Below are 17686 nucleotides of genomic sequence, written 5' to 3'. Positions count from 1 at the left end.
ATTCAACTTAAATAATTTCATTATAACATCAGCTTTTGAGATAATGCTGTTACAAACAAAACAGACCGCAGGCAGATAGAGCTCTGTATGTTTTCATTTGGTGCACCGTGGTTATTTATTTTATTTATTTGAGTGCTTCGGGCCTGGTGCGGGCTTTTCTCTGGTTGTGGCGCACAGGCTTAGTTGCCCCGAGGCATGTGGGATGCCAGTTCCCCGACCAGGGATCAGTTTCCCCGCACTGTAAGGCGGATTTCCAACCACTGGACCACCAGGGAAGTCCTGTGATGCAACATGATTTTAGATGACAATAACAAATTTCCCTAAGCAGCCTAACAACTCTTTCTTGTAGGTGGTTTTCAGTTATAAACTTGGATTTGGGTTACAGAGAGCACATAGAAGTTTGGTTTTGTTTTGTTGGGTTTTTTTTTTTTGTTTTTTGTAGCTCTCCAAGTCGTTTAAGAACCACTGGCCTGGGAAGAGTTTCCCAAAGACTTTCAAAATACTTAGGAGAGCAATGTCTTATACCCAGACACTAGTCAGTTTCCTCTTAGACATTCCTACAGTAAGGGATTATTTTGAAATTAGAAGTGTCAATTTTATTGTAGTACCTATTAACATATCAATGTGTTGCAGTTAAGTAGCATTGGTTTTTCAGTGTCTCTTAACAGAAGTGAAGACTGTTTTCCTTCTGTTTTTCCCCTCCTTTCCACTCAGGCCAGTCGGTTGGAGGAGCTTTTTCCAGCGCGAAGACAGCTATGTCTTCATGGCTTTCCACTTTCACCAGTTCCACTCCACAGAGTCTCACTGAGCTGCCTGACGGGAAACCCTGAGCCGAGCAAGCCACCCAGAAGCTGCTGTCGCTTTCTTAGGTTTTAAGCGTCCCCTGTCTGTCTACTGCTCCCAGACTGTTCCTCTTCATCGGCTGCAGGTCCACAGCAGGGGACCAATAGGTCGAACTGTTTACATGGACGGTTGCCCTCTGTCTAAATGAATGTCATGGGACACTGAAAAGATGAAAACCACAACCGCAGCCGGGATGGCTTCCCAGGTTGGGGTTTAAATTGACTACGTTTATTTCAGTCTGAGCCTGATTAAAACACACAGTGAACCTTCTAATGAATTTTGAGTTCTGACATTATACATTTGTTTACTTTAGAAAATTTTCTCCTTGATGTAAGTTTTGTTCTGTTGTTGCTGTTTGAATATCCAGATGGATATTTATACATGCTAAGATTAAGTTATATTGCTATTTTAATTTCTCTAAAGCAAGCCCTAAAATGTTCTGATAGTGTGGAGGGGCCATACAATCCAACCCTTTGCTGTTATTTTGCTGAGTTATATGAGGATTTTTTTGTTTGTTGGTTCTCTACCTACAGAACAAATTTGTCATTCACTTCCTCCTGGAAACCATAGAAGTAAGAGGTGGTAGTTCTGAGGATGGAGTGTTTTGTGATTTTAATTTATCCTTTTCCCATCCTACACACTTGCTTTGAAGTGTCAAAGAGTGTCACTGTGCTTTTTTTACTCTTCCTAATTGTTCAAGTAGATGTGCAAAGAATTAGCATGGTGCTGGTTACAGCAGAGTTGAAACAGTTTAACTGTATTTAGGGCAAGACTTTTAAAGACCTAGGTGGGTTCTGTTGACTGTAGTAATGTTGCAATCTTTACATGCATTTTTTAACCCGAAGTTTGTGCCTTCTATTTCTTCTTTTGAACGGTTTCCCTTTGGGTGTTTACAGATTTAACAGGTTTTTTCTCAGTCTTACTCTTCATGAAGCTTTTCAAGGCACTTGGCCTTCCTCCTTCCCTGATAGAAGATGCTCATGTAATCAATGTCTAACCCCTTCCAAAAGCATTTATAAAAGAAAAGCAAGATGATCTGTAAATATTAAATAGAATTCTCATCTTGGCTCACATTTAGAAAAGCAAGAGAAGAAAACTTCAGCCATGACATTAGTCATGTTTTGTAAAGGACATCTGGGTTCATGTTAGACACAGGTGTGCTCAGTACTGAAGGTTTTTACACAACTAGACCTCATGTAGCTGCCAGACTCAGCTCTCATTTGCTTGTCGAGGGGACTTCGATTGGGTGTTCTCAGGGAGTACTTACAGGCAACAGACTGCTTTTTCAATAACAAAAGATACTTGGGAAACACATTGTGAATATAACCTACATTAGATGTGATGAGTATTGAGAAAACTGGGGGCCTAATTAGGGAGGACTCTTAATTATATTTATCTTTTAAGAAATGTTTGTGTAAGAAGCACTACTGGGGCGTGTGAAATGAAGCATAGGGACATAATCTAAGTATCCCTGAGTTTTCCAATTTGTGTTTTAACACAAGTCCTATAAACCTAAAAGCATACTTCCCTTTGAGTATAATGATTTAAGAATTCATTGATGATAAAGGACTTACTGTGGGAAACATTAATTTCACTTCTACTAGGAAAGCTTTCTCAGGAAAATACTGTTTGAAGAGAAGAAGGTAGTACCAAACAAAAGTTTTAAAAGGTACTTTAAAGTTGCACTGAGATGAACATCTCGTTGTTTCATGAGGGCACTTCATTGGATAGAGTATGATAGTGTACCAGATAGCGTTCATAGTGCTGTGAGGGGTCAGCCAGCACACTGCTGGTTCATCCTTTAGTTTGTATGATTTGTACAATTGGGGTGAATTCTCATCTCTCATCATTCAAAGCAGCCCAATCCACTTTGGAATCCCACTGAAATAAAAATAGTTACATAAAATTTAACATTGCTTTGCTCTCACTCCCCATTTTAATATACACCTTAATGGAACTTTCTCTTCACATTTCCAGTTAAGAGTTCCACCCTTACAGTGGTCATTTAACTGGCTTTCAACATAAAATGAGTATGTCAGAAGATAGAACTTCTGTCATAGAGATGGTCAAAAGACCATAACTATATTTATTCTTTCAGGTCCTGGGAGGTATGGGGGTCTTCAGGGAGTGCAGGCTGTCACATTGTTGGGACCCCGGGGCAGCCAGCACAGGTAGAGGCAGGAAGCCTGGCCCCTGGTCCTGGGGGCCTACGTGCTTCAGGTTTGGATTCTGGGCCCTGCCCAGCGGCAGCCTGGAAACTGTAGCTTCCTTCAGCCACTGGCTCTGTGAGCCACAGCAGCCAGCAGGTGTGTGGCCACCTGTGGACATCTCACTGGTAAAGATGTGTGCTTTGCTTGGCCACACAGTGCTTTCATCTGAGAACTAAGTGTGTTTAGGTAGGCCTGAGGGTGCTAGGGTCAGCCAGGCTTTTTCAGAGTGCACCGGGCACATAGACTGCATCCACAGCTTGGTGGACACTTCTCTGCCATCCAGGTGACTTAAAGATTGTGTTTGGAAAAAGTCCCTGGCTGGCTTTAATTCCTACTAAGCACTGTAATGCTGATGACATAGGTAAGGGAAAGAGGGCTAAAGCTGGCCCAAGTGTCCCAGGCTAATGAATAGAAGTAGCCTGTCAAAGTATGTCTTGTGGTTATTTTGCATTTGCATTGGCTCATGTAACCAGGATGAATAGTCTATACCCAAATCCATTAGTGATTTGCCAGCCCTCAGACCCTAAAACAATTCTCTTCTACTTTTTGCTTTAAGAAACACAGCAGTAATATTCTTGGGCAGCAGACCAGAGCATATGACCTGATCTCCTCAACCTTACCTTGCTTTCTGAGTCCTGTATTAAGCATTGAAGTTTTTTTTTAGGATAATTTACTTAGAAAGGTAAGGAGGAAACAAACTTTGAAGGGAGAGATGAGACATTTATTGTTGCAAAGCCGAGAGACAGGTTCTTAAAGTCTGCATGAAAGTATTTTGCGAGCAGTATTTAATATGCTAAAGGATATGAGTTCTTTAATAAAGAAGTTAGATTTTTCATCTGCTAGTTACAAGCTGTAAAATGAAGCTTTGTCTCCCTGGCAGGCAGATTTTGGTTTGGTTTTGTGGAAGTTCAAGCCAGTGGTCCTTTTCCCTGAGGCGCGGTGATGAGTTTAGGAACACCCAGCTCTGGGAGAGGCCAGTGGACTAATCCTGAACCCTTGAACTATTATCTGCTTCAGCAGTTTTGGAAAGTAGCCTGTTAGGATGGTAGCCGATGAATGTGGCCTGTTATTCTATTGGGGAGTTGGTTGGGACTCTGGAGATGGTATTGACACTGGCATGCTCTGCCTGTGTGGCCAGAGATGGCACGGTGTTCAGTCTGTGCACCCAGTTCTGTGGTATCCTCTAAACAAGATAGAGAACGCAGCCCTGGTTTCTAGAAGAAGATTGTCATTCCACATAGTGCAGTGTGTCACTAGGAGCTTTTTCATTCCAAGTCTTTGGGCTTCGTAACATTGGAATTGTTTTTTCATAATTCCCAACATTCCATAAATATTTGTCAAGGACAAAGAAAAGGAATGTGTTTCTTTATTCTTTTCACATAAATAACTTTGTACACGTGACTTCCTGCTTTCATATGAAGGAGAAGAAACTAGCTCCCTTGTGTGGCAGCTCCAAAATTAAAAGATTGTTGCACGTATAAGGGGTTGAATATATTTTATAAAACTAATGCATTTGTATTTCTGTGCTGTTCTAAAGATTACCTTTTTACTTATATTAATTAAAGATATAGAAAGTATATATTTAAATCATGTAAATGTGATTCATTAGGGAGTTTCCTCAATCTTAATATTCATCAGCTTCTCACACTCATATAGTATGCTGCTCAAATTTTTTTGTGTGCAATATGAACATTTGAACATTTCAATCAGGTACTGAGCCAGAAAAGGTAATTGAAGTTTTTAGAAAACTTAACGTTGCTTAGAAAATATTTTGTTTTCTTGAAATAGTGATAATTTATAGCTGGAAAGATAAGATCAAGACTTATTTCAGGCCACTTGGTCACTGGTTCCTAAATTTAGGAAGCACTTGATTAACAAGTTGGTGAAAGCATTTAGTGGGTACAGGAGTAGTTTAAATACTTGAGAGTAAAGGCTTTCCTCCAATCCCTTTCTAAGAAGTTTTAGCTTAGAAATCTTAGAAAGTTTTCTAAGGAAGTATAGCTGTGGTACATGTTCTGATCAGAAAGGTAGTTCCTCTTTGCTCTATTAGTTTTATAATTTGTACTAGTTATTTGTTTCTGTTGTCATTTGTTTTTTTTTTAATGTTAAAATTATAAATCACGTCTAATCATACTGAATTATAAAACTACTGTATCTTTCTTTTAAGGAAAAATGAGAATAAATTATCCTGTTTGTCCTGCATACAGTGTACTTGGTCTGTCTTCTTAGAAGTACCCTTCATGTGATCAGTGTGGTTTCTGGCCTGTTTCAGCAATGGACAGAAGGGCCAGCTTCGTTTGTTAGGATACTAGCAGAACTAGAGGACTCGTTGCTCGTTTTTTCTCTCTCGTTTTGAAATTACTTATGGTGGTACTTCAGTCTGTGAGGTGGCTACCCTTACAGCAAGAATCTTCAGAACCTGGGGCTACTCAGCATACAGCCAAACAGAGCTTGGTCATGCAAGAACATCTTGTCACATGCTCACCGACAGAAATCCCCAGGGGACAGGGGCATTGTCATAAGCAGTTTATTTTTCCATCTGGACTGGTGAGCTTCAAAATAGCCTTGACATTGCCACTGAGGACTCCTAACACATTTTCATATGTATTTCCATGTACCATGGTTTCTTTCCTTACAGCTGTTTTGCAAAACAGTTTCATAGAAGGAGACAAGTTTCTTTGCCGCCCCAGGAATGGGCACTTCCTTGAGTGCAGGATTAAGTTTAAGGTACCAGTGTTCTTACAGCATGGACGTTTTCTGCCTGGATCTGACAAGGTGACTCAGGCAGTGGAGCTCGACAGTGCTGGCATCTTCCCTTTCCCAAGGTCCTGCCTTCCCAAGGACCGACACTTCAGGCTCTGCCATGGTGAGAGGACGGTCCCCCTTCCTCTCCCGGATCAGCGTTGCCTGGCGTTCATTCTCACAGGATGGGAGATGCAATCAACAAATCTGGCAACATCTGGAAGGAGCATGATTATACAGTCAGTTTCTTCCAAGGAATCACCCATTGTGAAGGGCTTCCCTCCTTCTGCAGTAATCACAGGCTCGGGGAACTGCTCAGCAACAGAACTGATCTGTTCATGTTTACAATCAACAAACCCCCAACCAGCCTTCGACTTTCACGTCAAATGACTGATCCAGTCCAGTCAAGACGGCTAAAGTCTAGTCATCAGCATAGGTAACATGCTTCGTATGACTATGGAGTCAGAGGCTGGGAGCCTCTGGCGTAGAACTGAATGGTCATACTCTTTGCTCTTGATCCCGTGTATATACCTGTTTTTGGAACCACTGACTTTCCCACAGAACACAAACACTAAGATTCAAGTATTTCTAAATGTAGGTTTTATCCTCCACTGGACCTAGCTTCACTCCTGGGGCTCAGAGCTGTAGACTGTGGGGAAAATGATGAAAGTCACTTGAGAAGATACTGATCATTGTTGAAGCCAGGTGATGAGTACACAGGAGTTTGTTAGACTATTCTGGTGTTGTATATGTTTGAGAATTTTCATAATGAAAAGTTTAAAACTTGCTGGTCAAACAACTCTGCTGCTGCTGAAAAGGCCCCATTGCCACTCGCCCCTTCCTCGGCAGTACTCTGAAGTAGTTGCAGAGAATTTTGAAGCCTTCAGTCAGGCTCTCAGCATCAAGTCAGTGTCTGCTAGTCCTCTTCTGACCTTATGTGGTTCAGGTCACTCATCCTTGTAAAGCAGAATCTCTCTCGTTAACTAGAAAGGAAGGGCTGGGAAGGACAGAAAATAAGTTTTTGAAAAAGTTGGTTCAATCACTAAGTTCTCACTGTTCCTCAGTAACTCATCTCTGTCCATCTCATTCTAACTTCACTTCCATTGTGCATGTGTGCTCAGTCACTTCAGTTGTGTCTGACTCTGTGACCCCATGGACTGTAGCCCGGAAGGCTCCTCTGTCCACAGGATTCTCCAGGCAATAACACTGGAGTGGGTTACCATGCCCTCCTCCAGGGGATCTTCCCAATCCAGGCATTGAATTTTTGTCCTTTGTCTCCTGAATTGTGGCAGATTTTTTACTGCTGAGCCACTGGAGAAGCCCTCACTTCCATCATTCCTGGTCCATTATGCCTGCACCTTACTGGTTTCCCTACTTCAGTCCACCCTACCCCTCACACCCAGATTCATCTCCCTAAGACTTTAGGGTATCTTTAATTGTCCCTTGCTACATGATAATCCTCCAAGTCTACTTAACTGTCTACAGAATTAAATCCAGATTCCTAAATCAGGCGCTGAGTGTCTGCCACACAGTGATGGCCCGAGCTTCTCCAGTGACCCCCTGGCCTCCACAAGCCCCCCGCTAACTGACACCTTTGCTGTGGTGACACTTGCCTTCCTTCTAGCTGTTGGATGAGCATTATTGAGAGAAGCTGTGTAGACACTAACTGAAGGTCAGCTTCAGCCCCTCTTCTTCTTCAGTCTCCCCTGGGGCTAACCTGAGTTCTTTCTAAAATACTTGGACTCAGCTTTTATCGTTGATGTTGTTCAGTTGCTAAGTCATGTCTGGCTCTTGGCAACCTCATGGACTGCAGCATGCCAGGCTCCTCTGTCCTCCACCATCTCCTAGAGTTTGCTCAAATTCGTGTCCATCGAGTTGGTAATGCCTTCATTGAGTACCACACAAATAGGTGCTTCCCAGTTTTGGAGATTTTTGGCTAGCAAAACTTTAAGAAAGGGATGGCAAATTAAGTGTGAGATATACATCTGGAAAGAAATGTATACATTAACCAATCATACAACCGATGCCTGGGGAGAAAAGAGAATATTGCCAGCACCTAAAACGCCCCATCCTTTGTGTCTCTCCCAGAGCGTAATTCTTCCTCCAGAGATATTTGGTTCTCTGATTTTGGAGATAATTATTTCTTTATAGTTCTACCTCCTCCTTTCTATGTGTATATACACAAAGCATTGTTTTGGTCTTTGAACTTGTATAAATGGAATCACCTCATTGGTATTGTCTTTTTCTGCCTAATTTTGGTTTTAGGAGATGATTCTCTTTCACTGCTTCCTAAACTGTCTCACTGTACAACTGCACAGTTTATCCCCTCTACTGTGGGTAGGCGTTGGCTATTTCCGGTTTGAGGTTCTGGTGATGAGCAGTGCTGCTCTGACCCTTCTAGAGTATACCTCCAGTGCACCTAATGCACATTTTCTGTACGGTACAGATGCGGGAATGAAACTAGGGGCATGGAAATATGTATCCCTCTAAACTTTTTTGTTAATGTCAACTTGTTTTCAAAGAGATGGTACTACTTTACCCTCCCACCAGCAGGGCATGAGAACAGCATTGTTCCACATCGTTCCCAATGCTTGGGTATCATCAGGAATTTAAATTTCTCCTGATTCGGTGAGTGTAAAATGGTATTTCATTGTGGGCTTTAATTTTCATTTCCCAGATGTACTAGTAAAATTGAGTACCTTTTTATTTATTGATTGATTGTTCACATTTCCATTTTGGGCAAATGCCTATTTGTTTTTTACCCATTTTTCTATTAGTCTATCTATTTCTTATTTGTTTGAGTGTGTATGTGTGTATATGTCTGTCTATAGGTACATATTGATAGAGATTTCCGGATACGGTTTCTTTGCTGTGTTGCAGATTTCTTGTTCTGTGGTTTACCTTCGTTCTTTATGGTTTCTTGCTGAATCAGGTTCTTAATGTAGTCACACTTTTATCTTTCCTCTTAAGATTAGAGGAAATCATATCTTTTTGTGTTTCATTTCAGAAATTTTTTTTCCACCTCAAGGTCATAAGGATATTCTCTATAATCTTCTAGTGTTTCAGTTTTCCTTTTCATACTTAAAGAATTTCTCTACCTGAAATTTCTTTCCCAATCCCCACCCTCTCTTCTTTACCCAATATGACTAGAAAGTTTTGGCACTTCTTACTTTGCTGAGAAAGAACTCTTTTTATTTATTTATTTATTTTTGGTTTTAAAAAAAATCTTTACTGAAATATATTGATTTACAGTGTGTGTGCTAGTTTCAAGTGTACAGCAAAGTGATTCAGTGATATTTTTTAGATTCTTTTCCATTATAGGTTATTACAAGATATCAAGTAGAGCTCCTTGTGCTATACAGTAGGTCCTTGTTGGTTATCTATTTTATATACAGTAGTGTGTATATTTTAATCCCAAACTCCTAATGTGTCCCTCCCCCCTCCCCTTCCCCTTTGGTTACCATAGGTTTGTTTTCTATGTCTCTGTGAATACTTCTATTTTATAAATAAATTATTTATATCATTTTTTTAAAGTTCCATATATAAGCAATGTCATATAATATTGGTCTTTCTCTTATCACTATCATTTCTTACCAAGACATTTTGATACCAAAACACGAGAAAAGCATAAGGTCAGAGTAAAGGAGAACACTTTAAATCAAATAATTAACTGTTTGTGTTATACTTGTTTAATTTGTCCATATTTTTCTCATTTTGTTACAGGTCCTTTGCAGAACTTTGCCTAAGTATAAGTTAATGAAGATGGAGAAAGGAATCCTATTTTTGTTTTTTTTAATTTTGAAAGGCTGATGTTCTCCAAGTCTAACAACCACATAAATGTCCAGTGTGTCCATAACTGTCCAGAGCAACCACTAGCAATAAGGACTTCTAATACTTTAGCAGAGGTGCATAACTGGCCTCCAGAGATCCAAGATGTACACATATTTGACTACTTGCCCTGGGAAGTCACTCTTAAAACTAATGCAAGTCCCTCACACTGCATTTTAAATACCACCTTCTTCCCATCAAGTATTTGAGTGCCTACTGTGTACACACACAGTACTTGCCCCACACATAGCAGGGGGAGATGGACAATTACCGTGGATAATTATCATGGATGGTTACCATGGATGGTAAAGAGGCTGGGTCAAGGGTCAAAGCCCAGCCCAGTTTGATCACAGCATGGCAACCAGCTGCTTTTTTACAGATTGAATAGATGTTGGCTCAGCTGGTAAAGAACTTGCCTACTAATGCAGGAGACACAAAAGACTCTGGTTCAATCCCCACGTTGGGAAGATCCCCTGGAGGAGGAGATGGCAACTCCTCCAGTATTCTTGCCTGGGAAATCCCATGGACAGAGGAACCTGGTGGGCTACAGTCCATGGGGTTGCAAAGAGTCAGACGCGACTGAGCACACACGCACCTGTAGATGTTTCTTCCCCTGAAGACTGTGATGGTTTTAGGAGTGAGGTGGGTTTAGAGGAAGAAGCTGTAAGATACAAAGAGCTCCAGGGCCTTAGGAGAACAGCATAGGCAAAGACTGGGAAAAAGAAGATGTTCTTTGGTGTGGCTGGAATATAACTGGCAAGGAGAGATGAGGCTATAGGCTAAGGCCAGACCAGGAAAAAGAGATCCCTGTCAGCCTGGCAAAGAGGGGTGCACTTGCTCTAAAAGGCCAGTGGAAAACCTTAAAGTGCTTCCTAAGAGCAAGTGGAAGGATGCTGCATTTGAAAAAGTTCTTTCTGGCTTGGGCACCACAGCTTTTAGACTAGTGGGGCTTGTGAATGAAAAGCAACTCCAAAGTGATTGTAGGCAGTGCCAGGAGAGCACAGAGGACTCTTCAGCATCAGTTGTTACCTTTTTTGGCCATGGTTCTTAGTTCCCCGACCAGAGTTGGAACCCGCACCCTCTGTAGTGGAAGTGCCCAGTCTTAACCACTGAACCACCAGAGAAGTCCCCATTGAAGTTACTCCTTTTGGGCAAAGGGGAGACCCAAGAGACACTTGCCACCACTGCTGTGTGGATATATTTAAATCTGGGTGCAACTCTCTTTTTAGTTTACCAGCAGGAAGGGTATACTTCGTGTATTCAAAAAGTCCATCTGTGGTTAACACCTGGACTTTGATTTATATTCAGTCTAATCCATGGAATTTTTATTCTGATCAACGTTACCAGATGAACCATGTTCTCTGAGGAATGATTAGCCCAAAGTAGGACAGAAGAGAATCTGAGAAGTAGCCTTTCCACCTGCCCCTTGGCTCTGCCCTAGGAAACAGTCACCCAGCAGCACTTTCTGGAAACCACTGAGACAGAAGTTACATGGCACCGGCCTCGGCTGCAGAAATCCTGAACTGGTTCTTTGTACAAGATCGTCTCTTAGACACCAAAGCCTCAGTGCCCTCAAAAGATCATTCACTCCCTCTAAATGCCTTAGAAATGGAAATTCTCAGGTAAGATTTTAACAGATGAAGATAAATGAGTATTTTTTTGTGTGTCACTGACTTTATGGTCAAAAGTCCAAGGCCAGCCGGACTGAAATTTTAAAATCTTATATGTTACAACAATCACATTTTAAAGTGTGTTTTTCCATTGGTGATAGACTGTGCATTTTGAGACTCGAGGTGTAAAACATTTTTATTTTGTGTGCCATTTAATTCCACGCCTTTGAGCATCTGGACTTAAAGAATCCTTAGGATTTTTCCTCTCGGGTCTCCTTGGAAAACAGGGATGCTAATTGCTACTTCTCTAGTTGGAAAACATGTTTTCTGTTTCCTTTTAAGTTATCAGGTTAAATTCAGTGACTATTCTCCCAGAATTCTGTTCTTACAGGCTATTCTGTAAGAGCAGATTATATTTCCAAAGTTTCTGATACAATTCTCAGGGAATGCGGAATGGGTTTCCTAATGGACAGTGTTGTTTACGGGAGCTGGGCCTCAGCTCATAAAAGCCTGTATGTCAGAGAGCCAGAGTATGTACCAAATAAGTAGAAGGTGCCAGAGAACTGAAATGCTCCACACAACAGACAGAAAAATGTGATAGCTTACAACTTGACAGCTGAAAACATAGCTACCCTCTGCACAGCTCCAGTGGGAATAAGTTAAGATTCAGTCACAAAACCACTTAACTATGGGTGAGGTGCTGTTTAGGGGTCCAGGAGACAAGAGGAGATCTGCTAAAAAATTTGATTTTTTTTTTCTTTTTTTTTTTTTTTTAAATTTTGATAGTAAAAAGAGTGATGGACCTCTTGAGAGGTCCAATAAAGTGCCATGACTGGAACAATCAGAGAAGGCTTCCTGGTAGAGGTGACATTCACACTACTCCTTGAGTGAAGATGTTAAGATTTTGAGTAGAGACAGTAAAGATCAGAGCAGACTTCTAGTCTAACCAGGGGTCCTGTGAGCTGTGATGCAGGAGAAGGGATCAGTGGCTATAGGCCTATGAAGAGATATGGAGTGATGACAGAGGAGAAGGAAGTGAACAGTCTCTGGAGATGCCAAAGCCAGAAGGAACCTGAGAAGTATAGAAACCACCTGAGATTAGTCTTGGTGAGAATACAAAGATTAAGGGAAAGAGAATGAGGAGGAGGGAAATCCCTGCCAATACAGGAAGGAAAAGAAGTAAGGGTTCATCTGTATGTTGAGAACCTCTGTTAGATGAGATGGTCACCTTCCCAGAGTCAGGAGTATGAAATACTCCATCAAGTAAGCTGAAAAGTTTGGAAAGTGTCGTTAGCTTTATATCAACGTCACAAAACAAGGCATTTTGAAAAGAAACATCAAGTTGTTTTCTATGGGGACCAAAAGATGCTTTTTCCACTTTCAGGCTGTGACAGATTTCAAGTCCAAGCATAATGTTGATTAAAATCGACTATTTTCACTTAATCTGTGTGGTTATATGAGTGTGTGCTCAGTCGCTCAGTCATGTCTGACTCATTGCCACCCCATGGACTGTAGCCCCAGGCTGCTCTGTCCATGGGATTCTCCAGGCAAGAAACACTGGAGTGGGTAGCCATTCCCTTTTCCAGGGATCGAACCCGGGTCTCCTGCGTTGCAGGTGGATTCTTGACTGACTGAGCCACCAGGGTATACAGGATAACAAAATGAGCATTCCATCACCTGATTTAAGATGGTGTCTCTCCTCACTCTCAGCTGGGGAAAAGATGGGATGAGGGGAGAGGCCCCGGGGAGCACTCGGGCTGCTGCCCTCAGGGCCTCCTGCCTGTGTTCCAATTGCTACCTGAGTTTCCCTCACTGGGAGAGGATTTCTGTTCTGAAAACCCCAGACACTGAAGACAACACATCCTCGATTGTTATGTGACCTTGGGCACATTAAAAAAAAAAGAAAAAAAACTCTGGGCCTGTGTTCTGAATAAAATAAAGAAGGAGGATTAGTGGTTTTCAGTCTTCTCTTAGGTGGGAAACTGCTCAAAGTCCTCGGGTGGTGACTGAAGAAGACGCCTCCCCGGCACTTGACTGTTTATTCGTTCCTCATTTAGGTCTCCATGACTCAGTGCTTCCTGTACTGTATCGAGTTCCCACACTCCAGCAGAGTTCTTTTTTTGAGCGTGTCAGAATGTTAAGCTAACACTTATTTCATTGCTTTAAGCGAGATGGGCTTTTAAGGAGGATGGTCAAAAATGCAAGTGTGAACCTTTTTATGACCCTGTCCCTTCATCAGGAGAGCATCTAACTCAATATCAATGGACTTAATCCCCGCTAAGCCTGATTGGCATTCCATTCCTAACAGTTAATATCAAGGAGATAATCCAAAAGGAAAAAAAGAAGCCATGTGCATGAAGTTCTTTGTCATTGTATTTTTCTTTATAATGAAAAATGCAAAACTAGAAACAGCCAACAGGAGGAAGGACTGAGTTATGGTGTTCAGTGTCATACTAGTAAGTTCACTGCTCACTGTCACATGAGACCGCTATGAGAACAGTCACTGTGGAAAGGGGATAAGGAGGAGAAGAGGAAAGTGCAGAATAGCGATGCATGTAAACGAGGTGGGAGTCCAGCTTGATTCCCCTGCACTTCTCTTTCCTCTTTCCTGTGTCTCTTCTCAGTTTCTCCCACGTTGCTATTGGATCATGGAGAAATGAGTTGATTTATGAGGTCAATAACCCTGTGGTGATTTTCTGCTTCTGAACTGTGTCTTGAAGGAAGCCTCAGAACCCAAGCTCTAAGAGAGGTAAAGAACTCATTGTTTAGTAGCTAAGTCACGTCAGACCCTTTTTCGACTATATGGACTATAGCCCCCCAGGCTCGAGTACTGGAGTGGGTTGCCATTTCCTTCTCCAGAGGAACTTCCCAACCCAGGCATAAAACCTGCGTCCCTGCATTGGCACGTGGATTCTTTACCACTGTGCCATGAGGGAAGCCCCAAAGAACTCATTGAATGGTAGGTAGAGCCTCTGGGCTTCCAGTGCCTTCCTGCCCCACTGGGACCTGAGTATATTTCCATCACCATCCTTACTGTTCTGGTTCTGTGGTGAACCACGAGGACAGGAGCATGGCAGATAGTAGGCACTTGTGACATGAACAAAACTCTCCTTTCCTTCCTTTGTGGTTGTGACTTACCAAGAAGCACCATGTAACTGATGCAGTGATAGAGCCAGAGAAACTAAAAAAGCAAAAGAAAGCAGTGCTTTCAACTACTTTCTCTTACAAAGTATTTGGTGAAACTGTAAGAGAATATTTAGCACCACAAAAAGTAAGCCAAGGGTAAGAAAAACTCTCCATTCCCAAGAGACTTCAGCTGACCAAATTAAGTCTGATCCAGAATAAACAGTTCTCATCTGTAAGTCTAGCAGTTCCAGAAAGTACTGTCCAGGGAAAAAGGTCCATGATACAGATCTGCATAATTATGTAACCCTTCAGCAAAGTGGGAATAAGTACCATTGTAAAGGGGTGCACAGGAAAAATCAAACGTGAGCAAGTAACAGTTCTCAGACCTTAAGAAGAAGACTTTATTCCTGAAGAAAAACCAGGCCCTTTCCTATGAACTTGACCAACGTCAGTTTTGCCCATGCTCACCCAGCATCCAAAGCCTAAAATAAGATTTCTATTATCAGATCCCTCCAGTGGGACTTGCCTAGTGGTCCAGTGGCTAAGACTCTGCACTCCCAGTGCAGGGGGCCTGGGTGAGATCCCTGGACAGGGAACTAGATCCCACATGGTGCAACTAAAGATCCTGCTTGCTGGGAAAGATTGAAGGAAGGAGGAGAAGGGGATCACGGAAGACAGATGGTTGGATGGCATCACCAACTCAATGGACAGGAGTTTCAGCAAACTCTGGGAGATGGTGAAGGACAGGGAAGACTGGCATGCTGTAGTCCATGGGGTTGCAAAGAGTCGTACACAACTGAGCAACTGAACAATAACAACAACCTAATTAATCATAAGGACGTTATCTTTCTGCAGCACCCGAAGTGAACCTATTCCAGTACTGTCTCATGCTGATAACGGTCGTGGTTATGCAGGTCTATTTCCTTACCAACAAACTTCGGGAGACGATACTCCATTTTTAACCATCAAGTGGAAGTTAATCCTTATATTTTACTTATTCATCCAGTAGTCATAGTATTACTGGCACATATTGAACAATTGGATGTGCTAGACAACGTGCTAACAACTTAAACGTGTAAAACAATGTTAATCGTATTTTTAAAATTTTGTTTATTTATTTTTGGCTGTACTGGGTCTTCACTGCTGCTTGGGCTTTTCTCTAGTTGCAGAGAGTGAAGGCTACTCTCTAGTTGCAGAGCATGGACTCTAGGGCAAATAGTTGTGGCACATGGGCTTAATTGCCCCTCAGCATGTGGACCTTCCTGGACCAGGGATTGACCCCATGTCTCCTGCATTGACAGGGATTCTTTACCACGGAGCCACAAGGGAAGCCCAGTAGGATTATTAGGTCCAGGAATTTCCCCTGGAGAAGGAAATGGCAACCAACCCACTCCAGTATTCTTGCCTGAGAAATCCCATGGACAGAGGAGCCTGGCAGGATACAGTCCATGGAGTCGCATACGACCTAATGACTGAACAGTAGCAAATAATCTTACTAGTAGAAATTATTTTCCCCAATTTTTGGAGGAAAAACTTGAACCAATGAAACTCAAATTTACATCATATATCATCCACTACACTCAAAAAGACCACTGAACTGTAAGAGACATAGGGGGGTCTTCAAGTTCAATCCCCTTATTGTTGTTTACCTTCCTTTATTATGGAAATACTCAAATACACTGAAAAGTATAATAAACCACTCAGCTTCAGTAGTCATCAGTTTATAGTCAGTCTTATTTAATCTTTACCCTCACTTATTTTCCTCCATCTCATAGAATATTTTTGCCATAATATCTTTTTAGTCCTTATCTGGAAATAATTTCAAACCTACATACAAGTTGCTAAAATGAAAATATTTTAAAAACCCATTACCCTTTACCTCCATCTGTTATTAACATTTATTCATTTGCTCCATCAGTATGTTTTTTTCTCTCTTTCACCCCCCTCCCACCCTACCCCCACACTTTTTGGTTGTTCAGTTGCTAAGACTGGATGGACTGCAGCACTCCAGGCTTCCCTGTCCTTCACTATCTCCCAGGCATTTGAGGGGAAACCATTTGAGGGTAAGTTACATACGTCACAACGCTTTATCCCTGAATACTTCATTGTGTATTTCCTAAGAATAAGGATATTCTTTTATAGACCGTAGTATAATCAACTTCAGAAAAATGAACACTGACTCATGACTTTATATACCCTATTCTTATTCCAGTTTTTTCAGTTGTGTTCCTTAGAGCATTTCTTTCCCCTTCAGTACAATTTTGGGTGAGGTATTACATTTAGTTGTTAGTCTCTTTTGATCAGAAACATTTCCAGAGCTTTTGTCTTTCATGTCATTGACATTTTGGGAAAATGAATCCCTTTCCCTTTCTTTTTTTTTTTTTTTTTGAGCCATGCTGTGCAGTGTTCAGGATCTGAGTTCCCCAGCCAGGAATTGAACCTGTGTTCCCTGCAGTGGAAGCATAATCTTAATCACTAGACCTCCAGGGAAGTCCCTCTTTTCCTTTTTTTAACAAGACATTTCTCATTTGATGTTTGTCTGCTGTTTCCTTATGATTAGACTCAAGAAATGCATTCTTGGCCAGAACATTACCTAGATGAGGCTGTGACCTCAGAGCATCACATGGAAGCTATATGATATCCATCTCTCCTTACTGGTGGTGTTGATCTTCACCAGTCAAGGTTGTTGCCCAGCTTCATCACTGTACAATTACTGTTTTTCCCCCCCTCTCTTGTAAATAATAAACAGCCTGTGGGGAGATACTGTAAGATCACAGAAATGTTCTGCTTATCAAAATTTTCCCTACATTCAGCATTTGTGTTTAGTTACCTGTTGCTGCATGAGAGGTTATGCCAAAATGTAGTAAATTAAGACAATAAATATTTATGATCTCACACAATTTTTGTGGGTCAGCATGTCGGCGCTGCCTTGGCTGGATGGTTCCTGGCTCAGGGTCCCCTTGTGAGGTTACATTCCAGCTGTTGGCCAGGAGCTGCTGGCACCTGAAGGCTTGACTGTGGCTGGAGAATCCACTTCCAGAATGGGTCATTCACTTGCCTGGGAAGTCAGTGGGGAACTGAGGAGGCTTCAGGTTCCCTGCCACATGGACCTCTCCAAAGGGTCACTTGTGTGTCCTCTTTGCATGGCACTGGCTTCCTTTAGAGTAAGTGATCCCTAAGAGAGAGAGGAGAGGGCAAAGCCTTGTGACCTGGACTTAGAAGCCACACACTGTCACTTCCACTTACAGTCAGCTCCTTAGAAGTGAGGAACCAAGTCCAGCTTACATTCCAGAGAAGGGAAATTTAGTTCCAACTCTCTTTATGTTT

The 17686-nt window shown here is 41.9% G+C and overlaps 1 protein-coding gene across 1 annotated transcript in view; it reads left to right on the top strand.

Moving 5' to 3' along the window:
• The window catches only part of AVL9 (AVL9 cell migration associated), a 59603-nt gene extending 50425 nt beyond the window's left edge, over positions 1-9178 (top strand). Inside the window, exon 16 of the mRNA XM_061165407.1 lies at positions 715-9178. Coding sequence (XP_061021390.1) covers positions 715-830 — 116 coding nt within the window. The 3' untranslated portion in view covers positions 831-9178. The remainder of the gene's footprint in view (positions 1-714) is intronic.
• The last annotated feature ends 8508 nt before the right edge of the window (positions 9179-17686 follow it).

Source organism: Dama dama, chromosome 18, assembly GCF_033118175.1.
Source record: "Dama dama isolate Ldn47 chromosome 18, ASM3311817v1, whole genome shotgun sequence".
Classification (NCBI taxonomy): domain Eukaryota; kingdom Metazoa; phylum Chordata; class Mammalia; order Artiodactyla; family Cervidae; genus Dama; species Dama dama.
The sequence above is the reverse complement of the archived record's forward strand: the minus strand, read 5'-3'. Positions and strand labels throughout refer to the sequence as shown.